At 42.0% G+C, this 22,229-nt stretch overlaps 1 protein-coding gene across 2 annotated transcripts in view; it reads left to right on the top strand.

Moving 5' to 3' along the window:
• The window catches only part of XKR5 (XK related 5), a 155,038-nt gene that overhangs the window by 60,574 nt on the left and 72,235 nt on the right, over positions 1 to 22,229 (top strand). For both annotated transcript variants that reach the window (XM_069236149.1, XM_069236150.1), the window contains exon 3: positions 13,720 to 13,907. In XM_069236149.1, the coding sequence (XP_069092250.1) occupies positions 13,720 to 13,907 (188 nt within the window). The remainder of the gene's footprint in view (positions 1 to 13,719; positions 13,908 to 22,229) is intronic.

The following is a 22,229-nucleotide window of genomic DNA, read 5'->3' as shown; positions in this document are numbered from 1 at the left end:
TTGAATTTGCAAAGGCTATAAATCTACACTAATGTGAGGGTATATACCTTGGGTGCACGTTTGTGACTTTATTTAAGAATTGGACCCTTAATTAGGTCTCGAGTTAACCAAGGCCTTTTTATGTCGAGTGCACAAGTGCTTTGACCTGTCGTAAGTATTGTGGGCTTCACTTTCACTCATTTGTGGGCCTGCCTTTCAAAAATCACTTGATGTCATTGGTAAGTGCTTTACGTCCCGCCTTGAGACTGCCCCTGTTACATGGATTATTGCATGATTGCCGATATACTTCAGCGTAGGCGAACTATTTTTTATTTTTTTTCCTTTTGTCGCTCCCCTTCGTGCTGCATTGCGGCCATGGCCCTCACAGCGTGAACAGGCACAACAGCATGAACTAGATCGGCAGTATTGGAGCACTGGTTACATTGTTCATAGTTACTAATCAGTCATTTCTTATGGCTCTCCCCTTAAAACACTTAAAATTGGTAAATGCTTTACGTAAAACAGAAATCCTCAGATTGAAAGCAGCTCTCCCAGGCACAGCGGGAGAGACAATACTACAATATTCACTGCACTCTAGAAATTTGCCCCATAATGCTGTGGAGGGCATTACTTTTACAAAACTCTGCTCATAGCTCAGCCTGTGGTAGTCCTAGGACAATGGGACCACCACCAAAACGCTCACAACGACGTACTCTTTCTGACTACATCATCTCTGGGTCCCCAAACTAGGTTAATGGGAACCCCAAAATGATAACCACTCCCACTATACAGTGTCTTTTTAAGCACTCTCATGGCTGAATCTTTAGTTTTAAAGCTGGGAATAGCTTGTGTTTTAAGTGCCTTGTTTTTATTATCATTGCTATAGGCCTGTTACCCCTGAAAATGTGTAATGCTCTATGCCCTCTAGGGGCTAAATATATAGTTACAGTACATTATTTTTTGCCATTTTTCTTTTTGTGTGGTTATGCTCTCCAGGGACCAACCATATAGTTACATGACCATGTTTCTTACAAATGCTATTTTCATTGTGGTGTCCTCCAGGGGCTGTTCTAAGCATTACAGTCATATCAACATATTAAAATATTTGTGGCACAAAACTCGCCCCATAATGCTTCACGGGCATTACTTTTACTAAACCTTTTTGCTCATAACTCAGCCTGTGGTGGTCCTAGGACAATGGGACTACCTTCAGAACGCTATTTCTGTCTACATAATATCTGGGTCCCCACACTAGGTTAGTGGGGACCTCAAAATAATAACTTCTCCCACCGTTCAGTGTCATTTAAGCTTTCTCATGGCTAGAACTTTTGTTTTACATCTGGAAGAAGTTTTGTTTTAAAGGCCTTGTTAGGCATGCTAGCCCTAAAAACGCCTTCTAGGGGCAAAGTATATGGTTACATTGCATTACCTTCTCCTGTTTTTTTTATGGGGTTATGCCCTCTAAGAGATAACAATATGGCTACATGACCATGTTTCTTACAAATGATATTTTTGTTGTTGTGCCCTCTAGAGTCTGTTTTGAGCATTAAAGTCTAAAGCCAAATGTCTTGTTTTAATATAGGTTTGTATGCTAATTGTATGTTTTAATAATCTCTCCGTATTACAATTATGACCATGATTCAGGCCAACTCAACATATGACTGTTTGAACACTCTTAATATGTTTGGGTGACCCTTCTAGTTTATTACATCTCTGTGGCTGTCTTGTGTATTTTTTTTTTTTTAGGAATTGTGTTAGCCAGCCAGTAACTCTAATGGTGGGGTTGTGAAAGTGGTATTCTATTGGTATTAGCATGGCAGATTTAAATTAGGATGCTAAATTGCAGCATTTTCATTTTTGCTGCAGATAGAGGAAGAAGATTAAATGGAAGTGCTTTATTTATATGCATGGCCACCGGAATTATATGTCAGGAAAAGATGAAATTATACGACAGTTTATGTGGCAAGAAAGGTCAAGTTGTGAATTTACAATGCCAATAGCTCTAACTCAAGCAAATGCGAGACCTATTGCATTGCAAATGCTTGTTTTTATTAACATTTTGTCTTTCTCGCTCTCTGTAGACTGACTTCACTGTGAGTAACAGTGTTCTGCTTTTTCACAAGGAGCATATCAGCACACAAAGTAATTTGTGTTGAGTGCCAGAGACTACAGTGGCAATGTGTGCTTTTTGAGGCCAAAAAATAGTATTGCTGTTTTGCTTCACTAATGACCGAGCTGAAACACTCATGCACTGACAAAAATCTCTGGAATGCGCTTCTTAGTCTAAAGAAGACATTTATTAATTCACTTTGCAAGGTTCATAAAGGAGATTAGCATGTTGAAAGCACACGTTTAAAAATGGTCACAGCAATGAAATGAAAACATGTACAAATGATTCTCCTCTGCAATATACACAGCTAATATATGTATCTATATTATAATGCAAAGCAAATAATGAATTAAAAAATATGCATCACCATGAGGCAAGGGCACATCAGATCGCCAGATCCCAGAATCGATCGTGGAGAGAGAGAGAGGGAGATCAATTATCCTCATGCGAAGGATGACACACCTCAGTGTCCTGAGCATGTCTGAGAGCTGGATCACTCACTCCCCGGTCCATCTGGTCTTGGCCTCTTATACTTTGAACAAACGAGAGAGGAAAATTCTAGAAACTCCCTCCTCATAAGTTTATTATTTAAAAAAATGCTGATTACTTTAGGCTAGCTTTGAAAAGAACACGTTGGGACTTGGCTAAAATCCCAAGGTGCCCCTTCAAAACAAAACCGTTCCCTGCCGTCCTAGTACATTCTTATCAGTCTAAGCCCTTGGTGGGAAAGAACACGAAAACAAGCAGAATAAAAACATGGCAACGTGGAAAACTACCTGCAGCTTTTAACGTGGCGGTGGCTAATGCTAAAATAAAGTCAATAGGCAAAATGAAGCTGGTGGTCACTAATGAGACGGTGTGCTGCTAGGCTAAGTGCAACTTGGAGTCAGTGATCAAAACACAAATATCATTACACTCCACCCTTTTGACCAATGACTCATATACCCTATAGTCCTAAAAACAACTTTTCTCTTTTTTTTTTCTTTGAAAACACTACAAGCAAAGTAGGTATGCATTGTACACAACAACGTAATGAAATGACAAGAGCAATCACTATAAAGCAATGGAAGTGGGATTAACTTACTTATGATTCAGATATTATAGACATTTAAACCAGGCACACCTACAATAGAAAGACTTAAGCTTATATACTTTGATTGGGATAATAATTGAGTCACAGCCTTCACTTAATTGAATAGTGTCTCTAGGATAACAAGTTGGTATAGAGTTATATGGAAAAATCATGAGTCCTAATCATGTAAAGGTACACGGTCCACCTGTAATGTTTGCTGGAATGTAAGTAAAAGTAAGGTTCCCATACGAAAATAGTGAGCCTACTGGCAACTTAAACATGCTTAATGTGACTGGCAGCAGTCAGCAGGTGATAACAAGCCATGCTGTTGGTTCCATTAGAATTGCAACCAAACAGGTTGATAGGACATCCATGGTACTCTGCATTATTTCCATGCAGAACTTTGATCTGTGGAGCACGACTTTCACCAAATGTAACCATAGGTATTGCCCTTCAAAAGCAGCAGGGGTGTTGCACAACGTGATCGATCAATCATGTTCAGGTTGAGGGTGTTGTCCTTCCCGACCACACATACGCAAAGGGAGACCGCACTGCACACTCATGGTCAGGGGCAAGTTGTTGTATGATCTGTAAAAGAAACAAATATGATTTTTCTTGCGAATAAAATTTGTCAGCTGAAATGTGCTCCCATTTTCCTTTCCTAGTTGTATGATCAGCAGGACATTATTAGGGCCCTTGGCTATAATTTCTGCAGGTCCTAGGGGGCCATTTGGGAATTACACCCACACTTTACCATCTGGGTTTTTGTCAGTTAAACCAAAACCTCCCTTTCCTTGTACTGTCAGAAGGGGTGGGACAGTCCCCTTCCTTACCAATCCTCCATACACTGGACTTATAACAAGTTGGGCAATTTTGTAAGCATGTAGGTCAAGACCTGCAGATTATGGTGTGGCTCTGTAGGGAGCTGAAGCTCCAGGTTTTAATTCCCAGTAGATAACGGTGTTGATGGCCACATTTGGTTGTATCAGGAGAGTTTAAGCATTTTGTAATCGTCTGTTATTCAGAATCTGGAGGGCTTCATTTAAATGCTCTCTCCAGTTTTTCAGAGTCCTATCAGATTATTTTTTAGTCCAGAACCCCAGGGACACTCCTGTTCTTCTGCTTTTGCCACCTGCTCCAATCTGCATAATGTCCTTGGATAGTTACATGCAAGACAATATCTCCTCCTGCACTGTCCACCAGTCTAAAGCCTGTTGAATTATTTATTTTGCCAAATCAAAAGCACACTGCTGCTCTTCACCTCATTCAAACAAAGGATTTTTTTCTTGTCACTTTGTACCAAAAGGTTATGATTTTTCCCAGATGAGGGTCATGCTGTCTCCAAAAATCAAACAATCCCATGAATCACAGTGTCTCTTGCTTAGTGCGAGGAGTAGCAAACCCCAAAATCTTTTGTTTTACCAATAGCAACATCTCTCTATGTCCCGGCCACATTTTACTCTGCAAAAGCTCTGTGAATATATCGTTAACATCCTTAACGTCTTGCTGGGTGTATTCTTTTAAAGAATGCATTTCAGCTCCTGCAAAAAAGTGTGGGCTACTCTGTATTTTTCGTCCAAATATTGGCTGAGTATGATATACATTCTGCTTATGTAGCTCACACTGGCCCCCACCTTTTTTAACCTCATTACTAGAATGTGAAAAATCAGCTTTCCCTGTGACGGCTTGGTAGATATCAGCCTTATCTTGTAATAATTTATTCTGACAAGACAGCATAGTTACAGTATTTATTGTGTCATCAAGTTGTTTGTCATTTCTTATTTTTATATTCCAACTGCTTACATCTCTCATGCATTTTTCTGTAAGCAGACAAATGCATCCAGACCATCCTGTCAAGAACAAAAGGGACATAATTCCGTTTACAAAGCACCTTTTTTAAACATATAAGTAGTTATTAATTCTGTTTTATCCAAGCACCCTTCCCAAAATTTAGAAAGTCCTGATAAACAAGAAAACACATTTGCGAAGACATCACAAGGCATTTTAATTTCACATGCATTTTCAGAAAAGGTTTGCGGTGCTTCCTTTAACTCTCTGAATAAAAACATATTTTCACTTTTAAATCGTACACTTTTAACCTCCCTTTAGACTGTCCAATTACTGCAAAATGTTTTGCTTCACTAATGACCAAGCTGAAACACTCATGCACTGACAACAATCTCTGGAAGGCGCTTCTTAGTCTAGAGAAGACATTTATTAATTCACTTCACAAGGTTCATAAAGGAGATTAGCATACTGAAAGCACACGTTTAAAAATGGTCACAGCAATGAAATGAAAACATGTACAAATGAATCTCCACTGCAATATACACAGCAAATAATGAATTAAAAAATATGCATCACCATGAGGCAAGGGCACATCTGCTTCATCTCCCTCCTGTCAGCATCAGATCGCCAGATCCCAGAATCAATTGTGGAGAGAGAGATCTCAATTATTCTCATGCGAAGGATGACACACCTCAGCATTCTGAGCATGTCTGAGATCTGAATCACTCACTCCCCGGTCCATCTGGTCTCGGCCTCTTATACTTTGAACAAACGAGAGAAAAATTGTAGGAACTCCCTCCTCATAAGTTTATTATTATAAAAATGCTCATTAGTTTAGGCCAGCTTTGAAAAAAACACATTGGGACTTGGCCAAAATCCCAAGGTGCCCTTTCAAAACACAACCATTTCCTGCCTTCCTAGTACATTCTTATCAGCCTAAGCCCTTGGTGGGAAAGAACACGAAAACAAGCAGAATAAAAACATGACAACGTGGAAAACTACTTGCAGCTTTTAACGTGGCGGTGGCTAATGCTAAAATAGCCAATAGGCAAAATGAACCTAGTGGTTACTAATGTGACGATGTGCTGCTAGCCTAAGTACAAGGTGGAGTCAGTGGTCAAAACACAAATATCATTACAATTGCTTTTTGCCAATGTTTGTTATAATGGTGAGGGTCTGGCAGCTCCCACAACAATAACGTTTTACAAAAACCAGGTCAAAACAAGACACGCATTGAAAAAAACAAAATGCTGACCAACAATTTCAGACTTATTGGCTTTGCCAATGATTGTTTATTTTCATATTTCCCATAATGATGATGAAACTGGTTCCACTGATATTCCATTATGAATATTTTTTAGGGATACTAGCATGCATCAACACATTTTAGTAGATAATGCTTCAGAGAAATGGTACCTACAGTCTTACAGTAGTTTAGCAAGTTTCTTTCCCCAGTTGTATTTTTTGTGAACGTTTTATTTGATAGCAAATACTCATCAATCATGCTTTCAAGCTTCTGCAAATATTTGCATCTAATCATATAGTATTTTAGGAGCATTTTTTACCTAGCCTTATATTGCTAAACTTTGCAAATGTGTTTACACATTTTTATATTGGGACCACTATCTGCAGTGCAGTCCAAGCTTACAACCTTTTGTTACAGCTCTCACCCTAACAATAAAGGCTTTGCATTAATAAACCATAGATGCAAGTTCCAACAGCATTACCGTTTGGACACAGATATTACCTTCAGTACAGATAATGCCCTTCTCTGATCCAAAATATGGTATCGTAAATTGCCAGCCAAAGGCTTTGTGCTGCAAGGGTTTTCGACCTACTTGGCACAAGGACAAAATAATGTCACACCAAACAATAAGTCCTGGTAGTCGGCCTGTAGGAATTTTGGCCTTAGGTTTTGCATACAGCAGAGTGATCGTTTGCAAATGTGCTTTACCCACACCCATCATTTCAATAACTAACAGTAGGAATCCCATTTGGTTGAGTCACATTCTTTCCTTGCGTCTCAAAATGCAGTCACCGCTTCATATGCCGGTTCTATTTGGTTTATGAGTGCAAATATTGTGTGGAGATTATCCACTGTGGAATGACCCAGTATAAAACTGGATTGATCCAGCTGAATTGAGCATGTTAGAAGGGTGAGTAGTCTATTTGCTATGATTGTGGCTAATATGTTAAGATCAAGATAGATCAGTGATAAAGGTGAGGTGGCTTACCTAATCACAACCCCTTCTTTTAAAGCGTTTGGAAGTTCACCACACTCAAACGCTTCATTGTTTACCTCTAGCTAAGATGAGACCAGTTTGTTGGCCTACTCTTTATTGAATTCTACTGGGAAGCCTTCTCCCCAGGGGCCCTACCATTCTTCAAAGATTTGATCGCTCCTTTTATTTCTTGCATAGTAATTGATACGCACAAAGGTAGTAATTGATGCGCACAAAGGCTCATGCTAATGAGCGTTGCCAAGGTTGATCTATTCAGATAGGCTAAAATTACAGACAAAGGCACAAGAATGGATTAAGAGAGAATAATAAAAATAGCGATATGAGCTCCATCTCCCAGCAAAGCTAGTAGCACCTGTAGGTGCATTATGGGTTTCTTGAATTAGTGCAGTGTCAATAGCGTGTCTGGTTAGCTGTAACAGGAGTCTTGGTTTGTGGTAGTCATTCAACCTCTAACATTTCACATGATTAACATGATCACATGTAGGATCACGTTAATTATGTGCTATTGTTAATCCCTGCTATCACCTTTTGCTGCTTCTTCTCACTTTCAACCTCTTATTGTGCCTCATTTCTCCCTACCACACCAGTCACTTAGTCCCTGTCTACATACCCTCTTTCTGGCTACCTTTATGTCACCTCATTTACTCTCTACCCCTCTCTCTCTTCCTCACCTATCTTTTCTGCCTCAGATATCTCAGTTTACTTGACCCCAGCTCTTCTACCGCACCTCTATCCTTTCCATCTCTGCTGATCTCTGTACCTCCATATACTTACTCCTCAATCTCTATTTAAGCCCTTGGGACCACATGTCTATATAACTCACCTCTTTCAAATTCACCTCTGTATCCCACCTGTCTCTACTGCTCTCTCCTACTATCTGCACCAACCTCCACATCTCTTTGACCTAGCCCCATGTGTGCCTCACCCCTTTCTCACTACCTCATAGTCCTTCTTATCTCACTGCCAGGTCTATTTCCTTCAACTACGTTATCTCTCTCTCAACCACATCTACTTGTTTACCTCCCTACTCTGTCTATGCCTCACCCCTCTAACTCACCAGTCTCTTAATCAGCTCTCCCTCTGATTCACATCACAAACATTACCTCATCTTTCTCCGCTAAATTTCAGTCTTTCACTGCACAGCCTCCTAATATCTCTCGTAATTATATCACTCTCGCACATTTCCTCCCCACTTCTTTCTACCATTATCCCCTTTGTCACCTTTCTCACAACTTTACTCCTTTATTGCTAACTCTTTCTCTACCTATAGCCCTCTTTTAAAGCTCCCATTTCCTTTTCTCTCGTTCATTTCCCTCTCTGGATCACATTTCAACACACCTTCCCTGCCTCTTTCTTTTTACACTCCCACTTTCCTGTCTTAATCTCCCCTCTCTTTCTCAGCTTTACCCCTGTCTCTCTAATTCAACTTTTTTCTCTACACATAATCTTTTTTTCTATTGTTCCACCCTCTCAATCTACCTTTCTCTCTAAATCACTGCCCATTAGCTAACCTATCTTTCTGTACCCTACTTCTCGTTCTGCCCCTCTCTACCTCAATGCTGTCTCTAGCGTTTCGCCATACTTCTTCCTCATCGTTTCACCTGTGTGTAGAGATCTACAGCTCTCCGTCTCTAGTTCTCTCTATCAAAATCCTCTTTGTACATTGCCTTTCTCTATTACTCACTCTTCTATAAACCCCCTTTCTTTACATTTCATTCTCAATTTCTAGCTCTGTACATCTACCTCACTCTAAAATCTTATCTACCGCTCTCCCTTTTTCTATCTACCGTTTCTGCTTTCTTTTCTGACATTCTCATAACCTCATTGTCATTTCTATTTTGCTCACTCAGTAGAACTGGAGATCACTGTCTAGCCAGAGAACGAGAGAAAGGACAAGGCAGATAAAGAGAATTAAGTGGAAAATAATTGTATTTCACCTGATCAAACAGTGAACATCTTCAGAGAAGTGCTTTGATTTTCACTGTTGTAGCAAGAGGAATGTATTTGTGATTACAATATTAAGCAATGGAAGCTACAATGTCAAGCACTCTGTGCATCTGTTTTAATATTATGCACCGGTCCACTAAGCATCCAGCAAGGTACCATTACTGTGTCTTTTCTACAATGATAGAATCCAGCATGTTAGATACTGATTTGGACATAAAATCTTGCTTCTGCATGACTAAATAGTTGGATCTAAACACGAAAAGAAATGGCCTTATCAATACTTGTTCAAGCTTTATTTTGGTACTATTTGGCTGTTAGGCAGCTTTAGCTGTTTTTGCATGCTCCCATTTCTGAAAGGTTAACATATAATTTGGCGTTCCTTGAGCTCATGAATGCTTCCATTAGATGAAAATATGAAGAAAATTGACAGCTGTTTTGTACAAGGGCCCCCAAAATAGGTCTCTTCTGGGGGGCAAAAATCCTTAAGATGTCATTGCAAGCACAGGCCTGGGGTGTTTGTGCCTCAAGGCTCTGACCACACTTCCTTCTCACCCAGCCGGCAAGTTGGTGTTTCTGGGAGGGGAGTGATAATGAAAAATGTATTTCCTGTTTCTTGATTTCCATATCTACTTTTGCCAGATGCAAAAGGTACACATAACTGAATTTTATAGTCCCCACGATCAGCAGGATCTTATCAAAAGGTTGCAGCTGGAGGACAAAGCAAAGCGCTAACCAGCCAATGGGTGGACAGGATACTTGCTTCAACAGACTGCTGCTTCAGACCTCTTCTTAATCTGCCTAAACCCCAATAATCTTGTGTTCTGCCTTGGAGGAAGGAATCAAGGCCTTTAGTGGACTGGTCCAACTCCTGAGGCCCAGGCAGAAGGCAGGTCACAACCCTCCTATCCAGAACCACCCAGGGCCACCCAGTCATTTGTTTTCTGCCAAACCAGGAGAAACGGGGCCAGAGCACAAACTCCAGAGGTCAATCTAATTTATCTTTCAACTCAACTCGTCTCCACTGAGAAATGACCAACGCAGGCTGACCTACTCTTCCATTCTGGCTTTGGACTAAGTTTGTGTGATAAGAGCCCAGGCCATGGTTAGGGCAGGGCACTTAACTTCGTTTTGCAAGGCATTGACACTGCAAAGTAAGCAGTTTTCAAAGCTGCAGTGTTTCTAGTGTTAGCTAATGCAACTGTCTTCTATAAGCTTTAAAATAATTATTTTACCACACGTACTTGCAAAAAAGAGTCCCTTGATATTAAGCTAGCAGTGCTTCATGAAAGGCTGTTATCCGTGAATGTGGGCCACGATTTACTGTTACTGTCCCTCTGAGTCCTAAAACCAAAGTTGCTCAGCTACCAAGCTGGTTCCCTAGCTTCTCCTAAAATCCTGGCTTGCTCATTTCATCCTCGTCCTCTGGAACCTTTGAGAAGTCAGATATCTTGCTCATTCCAGGTATTATCCGGGATAAAAGCGCAACACTGAGTGTTTATTACCTTGCATACCAAACCCTCCTTAGCCAGATTCAAATCTAAGGCAATTTTGTTTTTTATAATATTGCAGCGCATTGCAATACATTTCTCAGTGATGTTTGAAAGGGCATCAGCTGTCATTAGGCAATCTTTCAATCAGCTGTGCTTGTTTTCTTATTTGTACTAGATTTATAATTATGCATATTGGAGAGATTATTGCTGATAAAGTATCTGAAGTGTCCTCCCTGGCATCCGTCCTTGTACAGTAAAAGTGAATATTTTTAGTTGTTTTGTATGATATATTTGTGGGGACACAAAAGCTAAATAGCAGGAGACACTCCAACCAACTGGTAATGAGAAGTAAAGCTATCTTTCTGCAGATGTGGTGCTTAGCTCTATAACTTCTTACTTTGTTATAACACATATCATTCTGGGACATGTTAAAAATGTGCATGCAAATACAAAGCCTGCCTGCCCTTTCGTGTCATAAATTCAGAGGTGGATTTGTTAGCAGCAAAGCGTTCTTCCTTGATACTGGTTCATTGTGAAACCACAACACCTTGTCTTCTATGTTTGGGTAAAATATCTACTATTTATTTTGATATTCTGCCCAAAAATCTTTCCTCACTTCAGACAACATACAATGTACATCTTTAGACATTGTAAATCTACTTTCTTTTGATCTCTCATCTAACCCTTTAAATTATTGACCTCTAGCGAAATGTCCTGGATACCTATGAGTGAGCAAAGAAAAGTAAATAACACATGATCACTGAAAAGAAAGAGGTCTTTGCACATAAGTGACTTTCTCTGTTGGATGTGCACATAGATGCGCACCCAACGGTTTGATTCGTTTATGATCAAGTAGTAGCTCTGGACCAGCTAGACATACATGTTTTCTCCTTACTCATTTTGATTGTGTGTGTGTGTGTCTCGTTTTCATTTTACAGAGCTTTGTTAACGGTGGAGGACAAAAATTAGTCTGATTGTGCAGGTAGCAACCACAGCCCCCATGAAGATCAAGACTATCTTGTGTCGCGGACCTCCATTGCATCTTTCTTGGATTCACTGCAACTCTTTCTTTTGCTGGCTTCTTGTAACTGGACTGTTTGTCTCTACTGACACTTGCAGCTGTTCTTGGCTGGGCCAGTTTTTGCAGGGCAGGGTTCTGGGGTCTTTGTCACCCTCCTCTGATGCCCTAACCTTCTTTATTTGTTACTCCTGCACTCCTAGTCCGCAGCTTCTCACAGTTCACAACAGCATTTGTATCCAAAATGACCTGGGATGACCCTTTCTACCTTGGTTGTAGACAATCCCTTCACTCTTCACTAGAATCTAATCTCCGGCTCAAGACAATGAAATAAAGCAGCTGCTGCTGGGACTGGGGCAGCTTGTTGGACCTCGTGGGAAACGGAGCTCACCATATCAGATAGCATCTTTCAGTAGTCCAGGATCAAGTTATCAGTTATTGACAACAGCGCAGCAATTGGTAAACAGGACAATCTCATTGATCTGCCCATTTGAACCCCATGCTGATGCAGAAACAGCCCTGTCTTCCCATTTGGGTTGCATTTAATAGTCATTAGCACCAGAGGCTGATCAACATGTTATTTCAAGGTGGTGGATGTGCATAATTTTGCCAGCTTGTTCGTTATGACAGCATTAAGTATCTACTCCAGGCCTGAGGATTGGGGGTGATGTGCACGATGCCGCCTCTGAGTGATCTTCACAGATTAGTTTCATTATTTCATTCTTGGATGCCTCCTTGGTTTTTCTCTTTGAGCATTGGTATGCTGTACCATGGAATCTGTACCTGTTGTATCAGCTTTGCTGCAGTCATTTCATCATATCTAGGTCTCCACAAGAACATTCAAATTGCAGTGAAGACCTATCGCCATCCCTCACAGGGAAGTGGAAGCTCAATAAAATCAATCTGCAATCTTAAAAATGGTCCATAAACTGAAGGGTAATGACTCATTGTATGTACAGTTAATTTCCCTTCATTATTCTTTTGGCACTCTAGACATTGTGAGTGGTTATCCTGAGCACCCTTTCATTCCACCGTATTCTCTACAAGCTACTGCCATTGCATATCTTCTTGGGTGCATCTTTTGGGTCACCCTCAGACCTAATTACTTTACAGTTATGTGCAAAGCCCACTGTGCTTTATATTGTCTTGGTTCAATATTTATTTCTAACCGTATTTGCACAACCAACTGAGGGGGAACTCGCCGAATCTCTTTAGCTCTTCTTGCAGTTCACAAATTGTTGTGCTCACTTAGTCAAGTAAAGCTTTTTGGTGCTGGATACCTCTGTCTGGTATGCACTTCTTTTGAATCTTCATTAACTTTCCCCTCTCATTTCCTTTCTCAAAGCTTTGAAAACGTGCCTGTGTGCCAAGAGCCGCTTGTCGAGCATGTTTCTTCCCTGCTCTCTTAAGTAGCTTTGGACATGACAAAGGATCAGCATGAGATGGGTAGGTTCAGGATCAGGTCAGTGGTTTTGAAGACTTTGCAGAGATTTTGAAAAGTATTTGAAACAACTTTGGAGCTGCAGAAACGTTTTAGTTTAACTCGGTTGCTAAAATTTGATGTGGATTAATGAAATTAGATTTTCAGAACGAGGGATGATATTCTAGGCAAAGAGGAAGGAGAGAAGAGCTACTGTAATGAAAGCTGGGGAAAGAAGAAACAAAGGAAATAGCACCTTCTATACATTCTACTAATAGTAAAGAACTATATGCGATAGTAATCAAAAAAATTGTGTACTGAGAGCTCAATGAGTATTTGAAGATTAAAAATAGAAGGCAGCAGGACGTATAATCGATTGGTTAACATTTTAGAAGAGGTGCGCTACAGTTGAGAAAGCGAATTAAGACTACACTTTTGAAACTGTACTTTTAGATTGTTAGTATCTTATTTTGTAAACGTTTACTATTCAGTACTTGTATTTTTATATCCTATCATGAACACTATCTTCAGAGCTTAGTTACAATGAAAATAGTATGTTAATTATTTAAAAAGCTTTTTACTAAAAATGTAAGTACAATAGAATAAGCGATGAGCATTTACATAATAAACCCGACATTTCCATTTTGATCAGGTACTGGGATTCCCTTTTAGCAGCTGTGAGAGGAGGAGACAGGGTAGCATCGAACAGCGGAGAGCAGCTGATGAAGCTGGGAGACCTTTCTGTCCTACGACTTCTGGAAGCTCTGCTCCAGACGCTACCCCACCTTTTACTGCAGGCCTATATTTATCTGGCACTAGAAGAAACTGACCTTTTTCCAGGTAGGACTCAAACTTTAAAAAGCATAAAAAATAACTGCGGTATAGATGTCTGTGAGGGTGATGAGATCATGAACTAAATTGTAATAGTTGGTACACAAATCAATGTCTAGAGGTTACACGCAAATCACCTAATTCACAAAGAAATTTAACTTTACAATTTATAGGCTCACGTCTACAGTTTTCATGAAGTAATTTTCTTCTTGGTACCTACAACCATAAAAGCTACATACTGGAATCTACAAAAAGTTAGTATCCTTTGTGAACGACTTATTCTAAACGGGCGTAATATCCATCAGTGCAGAATCCATAGTTTTGTGGGTAAGGTAAAAATGTGAATGGATTCTACCTTTTTTTCCCCCTCCAATTAGAAAATATTTATTTTTCTATGTGAGAATCCCCCCACTTATTCCTGTGGTTCCTGTGAAAAAAAGTATACAAAAAAGTGATGTATGGAATGCTTGAATTAATCTAAGCCAATTTCTCTGGGCCATCTCCCGCTCCATCAAGACTGGGTCCAAACTGAGGTGGCATGGTGTGCAAAATAACAATGGATTGAAGTGCAAACCTGAGTTATATATCACCAGCGGCTGAGATTAATTCAAGCATTCCATCCATCACTGTGTCTCCAGAAGTGGGACAGGTATGCAGATGTGGGTCCTGTGGACACACTGTTACTAGAACGCAGCTATACTTGGCTTATGAGCCCTTACTAGGGTGAAACTGGTCCGGAGTTGCTTTGTTCTGGGTCAGGGAGGAACAGGCCTGGCTATTTGGTTGGACTGTTCCTATAGGAGCAGAGTCAAGACTGATTTACATATGGCTGGGTCCAAACTACGGTGGCATGGCATGTAAAATAATGAAGGGCAGGGATGCGGCCTGAGTTATTACCAGTCCCTTAGATTAAATCAAGCATTTGGCCCATCGCTTTTTCCCATGAAATTATGGTGTTGGGGCATGTTTACATCCAGTTTGCACACTTAATCCTTATTGGTGTGAAAACCAATTTGGAATGGTAGTAAATGCCAGTAGTTGTACCTTTGCTGGTGTTAACCACCTTTCTAAAACCCATCTGTTCCCTGAAAATGGGTTGCAGGTGAAGGCCTTCCTTAGTTTCTTACGATAATTTCAAGTGAAATTAGATAATTTGCAGTGCCTACGAGTGTATGAACAGTAAGCATTAGCTAAACCAGTAGATCCTTGTTGGCCACCAGCCAACAGCAGTATTTGACTTTGCCAAATCCTTTAGTACAGGGGTGCTGTCAGTGTACTGGGGCAGCACGCCCAGTCAAACAGCTCATCTCTCAGGCTCTCCGGCCTACTGCTTTTTGGGAATGATGGATTGCTGTAGGATGATAGTAGTTGGCTGGGAGACAGAGGTTTGAGCAGGTAGCTAAGTCACTTTGGTTTAATTGATGCAATAAGTGACTGAATGAACAATGTTAAACTTAAATGGTACGTATATCTTTTTATTTCGACCCATGGTGATTATATTTAATAAAGAATCGAAAACAGTAGTTACTTTTTTATCACGGTGTTCTCGTTGTTCCTGAATAAATCAGTGAATGCTTTAATACATTGGTTGCTGCTCATGTGCACACTTTTGTGAGCCGTGAAAAAATGCTAACCCGCCAATGCTGAATCCCCCCCCATAGCGAATTAAAACCATTCACAGTTCCAACAAATGTAGTTGGTAAGAGTGTTTGGTATTCCATTTGTCCATAGCCATGTTCTCCGGAATGGCTCTACAGACATTCCACACGCTGAGCGCCCCATACATATGAAGCAGCTCAGATAAGCAGCAACACCTACGTCTCACCTTAGGCAGAGTAGTCACTATCAGATTGTTTGCTGCAGTGCCCTTTGGAGCTTCTACCAGCATCTTGATCGATGTGAAAAACAAGGCAGCTTTCTGATAGCATGAAAGTAAAAAGCGGGGCGTTATCTGTGGATTACTTCACGTTTTCCTCAGGGATGGTAAGCACTCCATAAATGCAGTTACAGTGCAATTCAATTAAATGCAGTTGCACGAATGTCCTGCAACAGTTCACCAGTAATGCCCTGGTCTCAGCTCTGCAGGTGTACAGCCAAAGCATATGAAAAGAAAGTGAGAATATCTTGCAGGGTTGTACCGGCAGAGCCCATGGCTGCATTCTGAGTTCAGTCCTAGAACGGGAAGCCCACCCAGCTCTGAAATCGGTGCATTCTCAACCTAGCAAAGACATGTAGAAAATGCACTGGAAAACAGTTTGTATCTCGCTACATTTATACCTCTTCTGTGAGTTTTGTTATAAATGTGTTTACTTCTGTGTTCTAAACAATTAGACGATTCAAGAGATGTGCAGCCTGTGAGAACGTGAATTATTAGTTGGAGTAGATGGAAGCCCTCCACAAGTAATAATGTCACTGTTCTTAGGTCCAGTAAGGGTTTCAGTAATTCTGGCTTGAGCTAAACCTCTGGCATCTATGTCGCAGAGGTGACTGGCTTAACTTGGAAAAATGTATAAAGCGTTCAGAAGTACCAAAATAGTTAACAGGTTGAAAACACAACAGAATAAACCTTCCACTCCATTATATAAAAATTGACAGTATTTAAAAGAACAAAATGACACCCAAACCCATGAAAATCCATCACGGGGAACTGGAGAAATGAATTATTAAAGTTCTAAATAAAAATAGTGCTTAAAAGTGCTAACAGCGGCCAACTGGTCACACTAGACAAGAGGTCTTCAAACTCGGGGGCGGGCCCCCCTGGAGAGGCCTCAAGTGATTCCGGGGGGGTGCCAGGCTCAGACCAAAAGAAGCATTATAGAGATAACAGGGCTTTGTTTTAGGCAGAAATGTGTATTTGCATTTTCAAAAAGGTAACCGTACTTAACTGTAATAGTCTAGACATATATAAACATGGCCAGCTGTAAAAAAATAATTGTGAAAAATTCAGAGGGAGGGCCCAATGGTTTTTATTTTTCAGCTGGGGAGGGGCGCGGCATTAAAGAGTTTGGAAACCACTGCACTAGACCGATACAAGGGTACGTTTTAAAACCAGCCGTATTGGAGTGCAGATCAATTACAGAGACCTGATTCATCCCTGTCGGAAATGTTTCCTTCTGACTCAGCCTCTGAAATAGAAGTCAAGCATCCTCCGCTGGGCAAGGCAGCAGGCTGTTGCTGAGATGGGTTCCACAAGGCTGGATAGACATGAGACGAAGACCCGGTGAAGTCGTTGACTTCTGGTGTGAAAGGTCTGAGCTAGAGAAATTCACACTCAAAGGTGCCCCGCTGGCCCGATACTTTTGGTATCTTTGCCCAGTGAAGATTTTTACCTTCAGACGTAGTCACTTTTTTGGAACTCAGATTCTTCCAATAGGGCAAGGCTGTACTTTGTAGCTGAACAGGACTCTCCATAAGGCAGGACACCTTCTCTGCGACATCCCGCTGTAATACATTTGCTGCTACCTAAAAGCTTTCAGTTGGAGCAACCTGTATCTTTGTCTCAGCAGCAACACCCATTCGAAGGATTGACTTGGCAGATTGGTCCCAGTCTTCTGTTGGTTCACACTTAGAATCCCTAGACCTTAGAGGCACAACTTGGAGAACCTGGTATAAGCCACCAGCAAGATCCAGGGCAGGTCCAAATGGAATGGGTAAGCTCTTCAGGAAAGCGGGCTTCTTATAGCTTATCTATCCCTGTAGCAAAACAGGAGATCATCCAACTGACCCTCCGAGTCCACTTGTCAGTCTTTGGTACAAGTGGGAGTGGGTCCAGCCCTTATGGCCCTCCTCACAGGTCACAACAGCAGGGACAGTCCTGTCTGACCCAGGTTCAGATGTGTTCTGAAGAAGATACTGGGGATGCCACATTTATGTGTTGCAGCTGTTGGTGGCAGTGGGCTCCTGGCCACTTCCTAACCAATGGGGTTACCACACTCACATTTGCAGCATGTCCTGTGTGTTTTACGAGAAACTAGCATACAGTGCCCCTCTCTACTGAACACCAAGATTTCCTCCCCTTTGCAGAGCTCCCTGTGCCCACCCAGAGATGTAACTATGATAATGTAAAAAAAACAAAAAAAAACTCCCTTCTGGTCACGCCAAACCAGTTCTGGGGCAGCTCCTCTCCCACTATGATTGGTGTCTGGCTACCTAGGAGGACAGTAGAGGGGATAGCTCCAAATGTGAACTACATTTGCTTGTGACAGTGTAGGCACCCTTGGAAGTTATTTGAGTTCTTGGGCACAGTTCAGATGGCCATCCTGTTAAGGGAAGTTCAACCCTTTTCCCTTTGTCCCAGCTCTGAGAGTCCCCTTTTAAAGGAGCCATTCAACTCCTTTGTTACAGTGAATTTAGACCGAGAGGCACATTTAACTCCGACAGGAAAATTACAATTTTCTAAACGTGTTATTTTGAAAATAGTAATGGCCTTGTAAAAATAAATAGACATGGCCTTCTTTTGAAATACCATTCACCCTACCCACGGGGTATTTGTCCTACCTTAGGGATGATTTAAAGGTATCACAAATGAAGGTTTATGCCTAGTAGATGGTATATTTTGCCATGTCAAATTAGGAGTTTTAAATCTGTCTAAGTTGCAGGGTCAGGCATTGAGATATTTTTGTAATGTCACTTTAGTGGTGGCATAATATATGCTGAAGTCCACTAGTTACATTTAACTTACACTCCCCTAGTGGTACACTTTTGTACCATGTACTAGGGACTTATAGGTAAGTTAAAAATTCCAATCCGGAGCATTTCAACATGCTTTAGATGTCAGAGTATGCACTGGGGTTTGGATAGCGGTGTCCCAGTTCTCAGAATCAAAAAATCAGCAGCGTAACCAGAAAAAGGGGGTCACCATACAAAAAAAGGCATTTTCCTACTGGCCTCCTACAACATCATTGTCGAAATACATTTGTACATCCCAAGCAAAATGCATTTTATGTGCCAGACAGAAGTTTACTTACGAAGTACTCAAATGGTGCTAAATCAGATGGTCATATTGGGAAACGTATTAGTACATTACAAATAAAAGGCTAGAACGTGTGCTGAACAATACTACTGAGTTTTTCATAGAGAGGGCTTTGTTGGAATTTAAAGTATCGCTTTAGCCCACTGTTAGACTTGGCATCCTTGGCGTGGTCCCTCCTAACGTTTTGCCTCTGCTTCCCAAGTTGTTGATGTGTGCTGGACTCTGTTTTTGCTTTTTTTATACTCTGGGCACTTTACCACTGCTAACCAGTGCTAAAGAGCAAGTGCTCCTGTGTAATATGTATGTGTAAATTGGCCTATCCATGAATGGCATATTTGATTTACTAGTAAGTCCCTAATAAAGTGCACTAGAGGTGCCCAGGGCCTGCAAATCAAATGCTACTAGTGGGCCCGCCGCACTGGTTGTGCCACCCACATTAGTAGCCCTGTAAACATGGCTCAGACCTGCCACTGCAGTGTGTGTGTGTGTGTGTTTGTAGTTTTAAATTGCAAATTCGACTTGGCAAGTTTACCCACTTGCCAGTCCTAAACCTTCCCTTTTCATACATGTAAGGCACCCCTGAGGTAGGCCCCAGGTAGCCCCATTGGCAAGGTGCTGTGTGTTAAAGGTGGGACATGTACTCATGTGTGTTGCATGTCCTAACGGTGAAATACTGCTAAGTTCAGTCTTCACTGTTGCAAAGCCTATCTCTCTCATAGGTTAACATGGGGGCTGCCTTTAAATAACTTTAAAGAGCAGATTTCCCTTGAGAGCAGATAGAAATATGGAGTTTAGGGTCTGTGAACTCACAATTTAAAAATACATATTTTAGTGAAGTTGGTTTTTAGATTGTTAGTTTGAAAATGCCACTTTTAGAAAGTAAGTATTTTCTTCCTTAAACCATTCTGTGACTCTGCCTGTTTGTGGATTCCCTGTCTGGAACAAGTTGACAGTTGGGCAGTTTGTGAATCCCCTCTAGACAGTGAGACAAAGGGAGCTACGGTGTGGCCTGCATATCCTGACAAGCCATCTGTGAGTGGAGGGAGGAGTGGTCACTTAATCCTGAATGGGCTGTGTCTGCCCTCTCACAAGCCAGGCTACCAAACCCCTGGTGTGTGTCTGGGGCCTGGTCTGGGCGAGGCAGGATCTTGTGAACAACAAAGGCTTTGCTTTGAAGTTTGCCTACTTCATAGGCAAAAAGGGGTATAAGTATTGGACCCAAAACCCCTGAAAATTAGATCACTTCTGGAACCAAGCAGAACCTCTGCCAAGAAGAAGAGCTGGGGAGGAGTGCTGCCCCTTCCTGTGACTGTTTATTGTTGGGCTATCCTGTAGTTACGGCTTCTGCCTGGGAAAGGGGACAAAGGCGACTTTGTGGTATATTCCTGCTTTTGAAGAATCGCCAAGTGCTTGAAGACTCAGGGCCATCAAAGACTTCCTCTGCTAACATCTGGACTCTCTGCCGAGACTCCTGCTCTGCCAGGTGGTGTCCTATCCAGTCCCTGGGCACTTGAAAGGTGAAGTTGGCAGACAAAAGCTGAAAATCCACGCATAGAACGCCGTGCGGGAAAAGTGTGTTCCTCCATTGCCCTGACTAGAGTGACGGTCCTTGCTTGGACAGGGGGTAACTGGACTGCCAACCAAAGACCCCATTTCTAACATTGGTGATCAGTGGTTGGGATTGGACTTGTATTTGCACTTGACATACAGTGAGTAAGTATACACTACTGTTTTCAGTAGTGACCATTATGTGAGCACATACTTCTTGGTTTTGCTTTTGCTCTTTTTGGACTTTTTTTCCTGCTTCCATATTTTTGGTGATCTTTTTATTGATTCTTGACTTTCCCATTGGAACTCTTTTTCTGCCTTAAAACTTTGCACTTTTGATTTGTCATCATGTCTCAATCTGGAGATGCGCCGTCTGGAGCTGCTTTTGAGTTAGGGAAACTAGAAAGTTACACAGTTGCTCAACTGAAACAGCTCTGTAAGGATCTTGCGTGTCCCATTAAGAGCTCCACCAGGAAGGAGGAGCTGCAAAATGCACTAAGGGCCTGGGTGACAACCAAGGAAGCTGGGGGGCAGACAGAGGAGAAGGATGAGGAGGTGCAGAGTATACACAGTGGTGTAGTTGGTGGACCTGTTATGCCGGGGGGGAGGGTCTCCAGGGCAGGTTGTGTCATCCAAGGGTCTGACTCTTGAAGAGTTACAAGACAGACAGGCAGAGAGGAGTCACCAGATGGAATTAGAGAGGCTCAAAATGGAGATGGAAGGGAGGAGGCTGGCCATTGAAGGGAAAAGGTTACTGCTGGCTCATGAGCTCAACTTGCAGGAGCTGGATCAGAGGAGCCAGCCCAGTAGGGATGGTGGCAGCAATACCTCAGTGCAGCCTGAGAGAAGGGTACACATTCCTAAAGACTTAGTGAAGGACTATAAAAGGGAGGATGACATATACTTGTGGTTCCAGGGGTGTGAGTCTGCTCTCTATATGAACCTAGTCCCTTAGGCACATTGGGGGGGGCGGGTCTGTGGAAGCACTTTGAGGTAGAGGGAAGGGACACTCTGACATCCTCAGGGAGTCACCTACACCATAATGAAGAATGCCCTACTCACAGGATATGGTCTGACCCCTGAGCAGTGTAAGGCCCTACGTATAAAATTTTAAAAAAAGAGTCCCAAACTTTTTTGGAGTGTGTAGATTCCTTTTGCAGGTCACTGGATGGTTGGGTAAAGGGCAGTAAGGTAACAACATATGAGGGGCTTTACCATTTGATTGCTTGGGAGAACTTGTACAGTTGTTGTTTTCCAGAGCTGCGCCAGCACCTGATTGACAGCAAACTGACTGACCCCAGGAAGTTTGCGCAGGAAGAGGACCGTTCCAGAGGTATGTGGGAGACCACGCCAAGGTTGGGCATGGTCCCTCTCAGAAGAGAGGGGGAGTTCTCTAAAGGGCCCCAACCTAGTTCCCAGGGTAAGGATTCACAGCCCCTGAGTGAGAAGAAACCATGGTTCTCCAAAGGGAAACCTGCGAATGGGGATCGCCGCAAGTGCTTTGCATGTGCCCAGGTGGGCCATGTGAGGGTGGGGGGGGGGCAACTGTCCCTAGGGTACACCGTCACCCACAAGTGCTCAGTCACAGGCTTTGGCCAGTGTAGAACTTGGGCAGGAGTTGGTTCTAGGTGGGTGGGAGCCAGCTGAGATGACCCTTGTCTCACTAGGGGACAGTGAGATAGTCCAGAGAACCCTAGTGCCCGAGAACACAAAGAAGTACAGGCAGTGAGTTACCATCAATGGACAGAGGGGTGGAGGCTCTGAGAGACCCAGGAGCCAGTGTGACTACAGTGACGAGTCACCTGGTGTCT

Source organism: Pleurodeles waltl, chromosome 5, assembly GCF_031143425.1.
Source record: "Pleurodeles waltl isolate 20211129_DDA chromosome 5, aPleWal1.hap1.20221129, whole genome shotgun sequence".
Classification (NCBI taxonomy): Eukaryota; Metazoa; Chordata; class Amphibia; order Caudata; family Salamandridae; genus Pleurodeles; species Pleurodeles waltl.
Note: the sequence above shows the minus strand (reverse complement) of the source record. Positions and strands in the feature narration are given on the sequence as shown.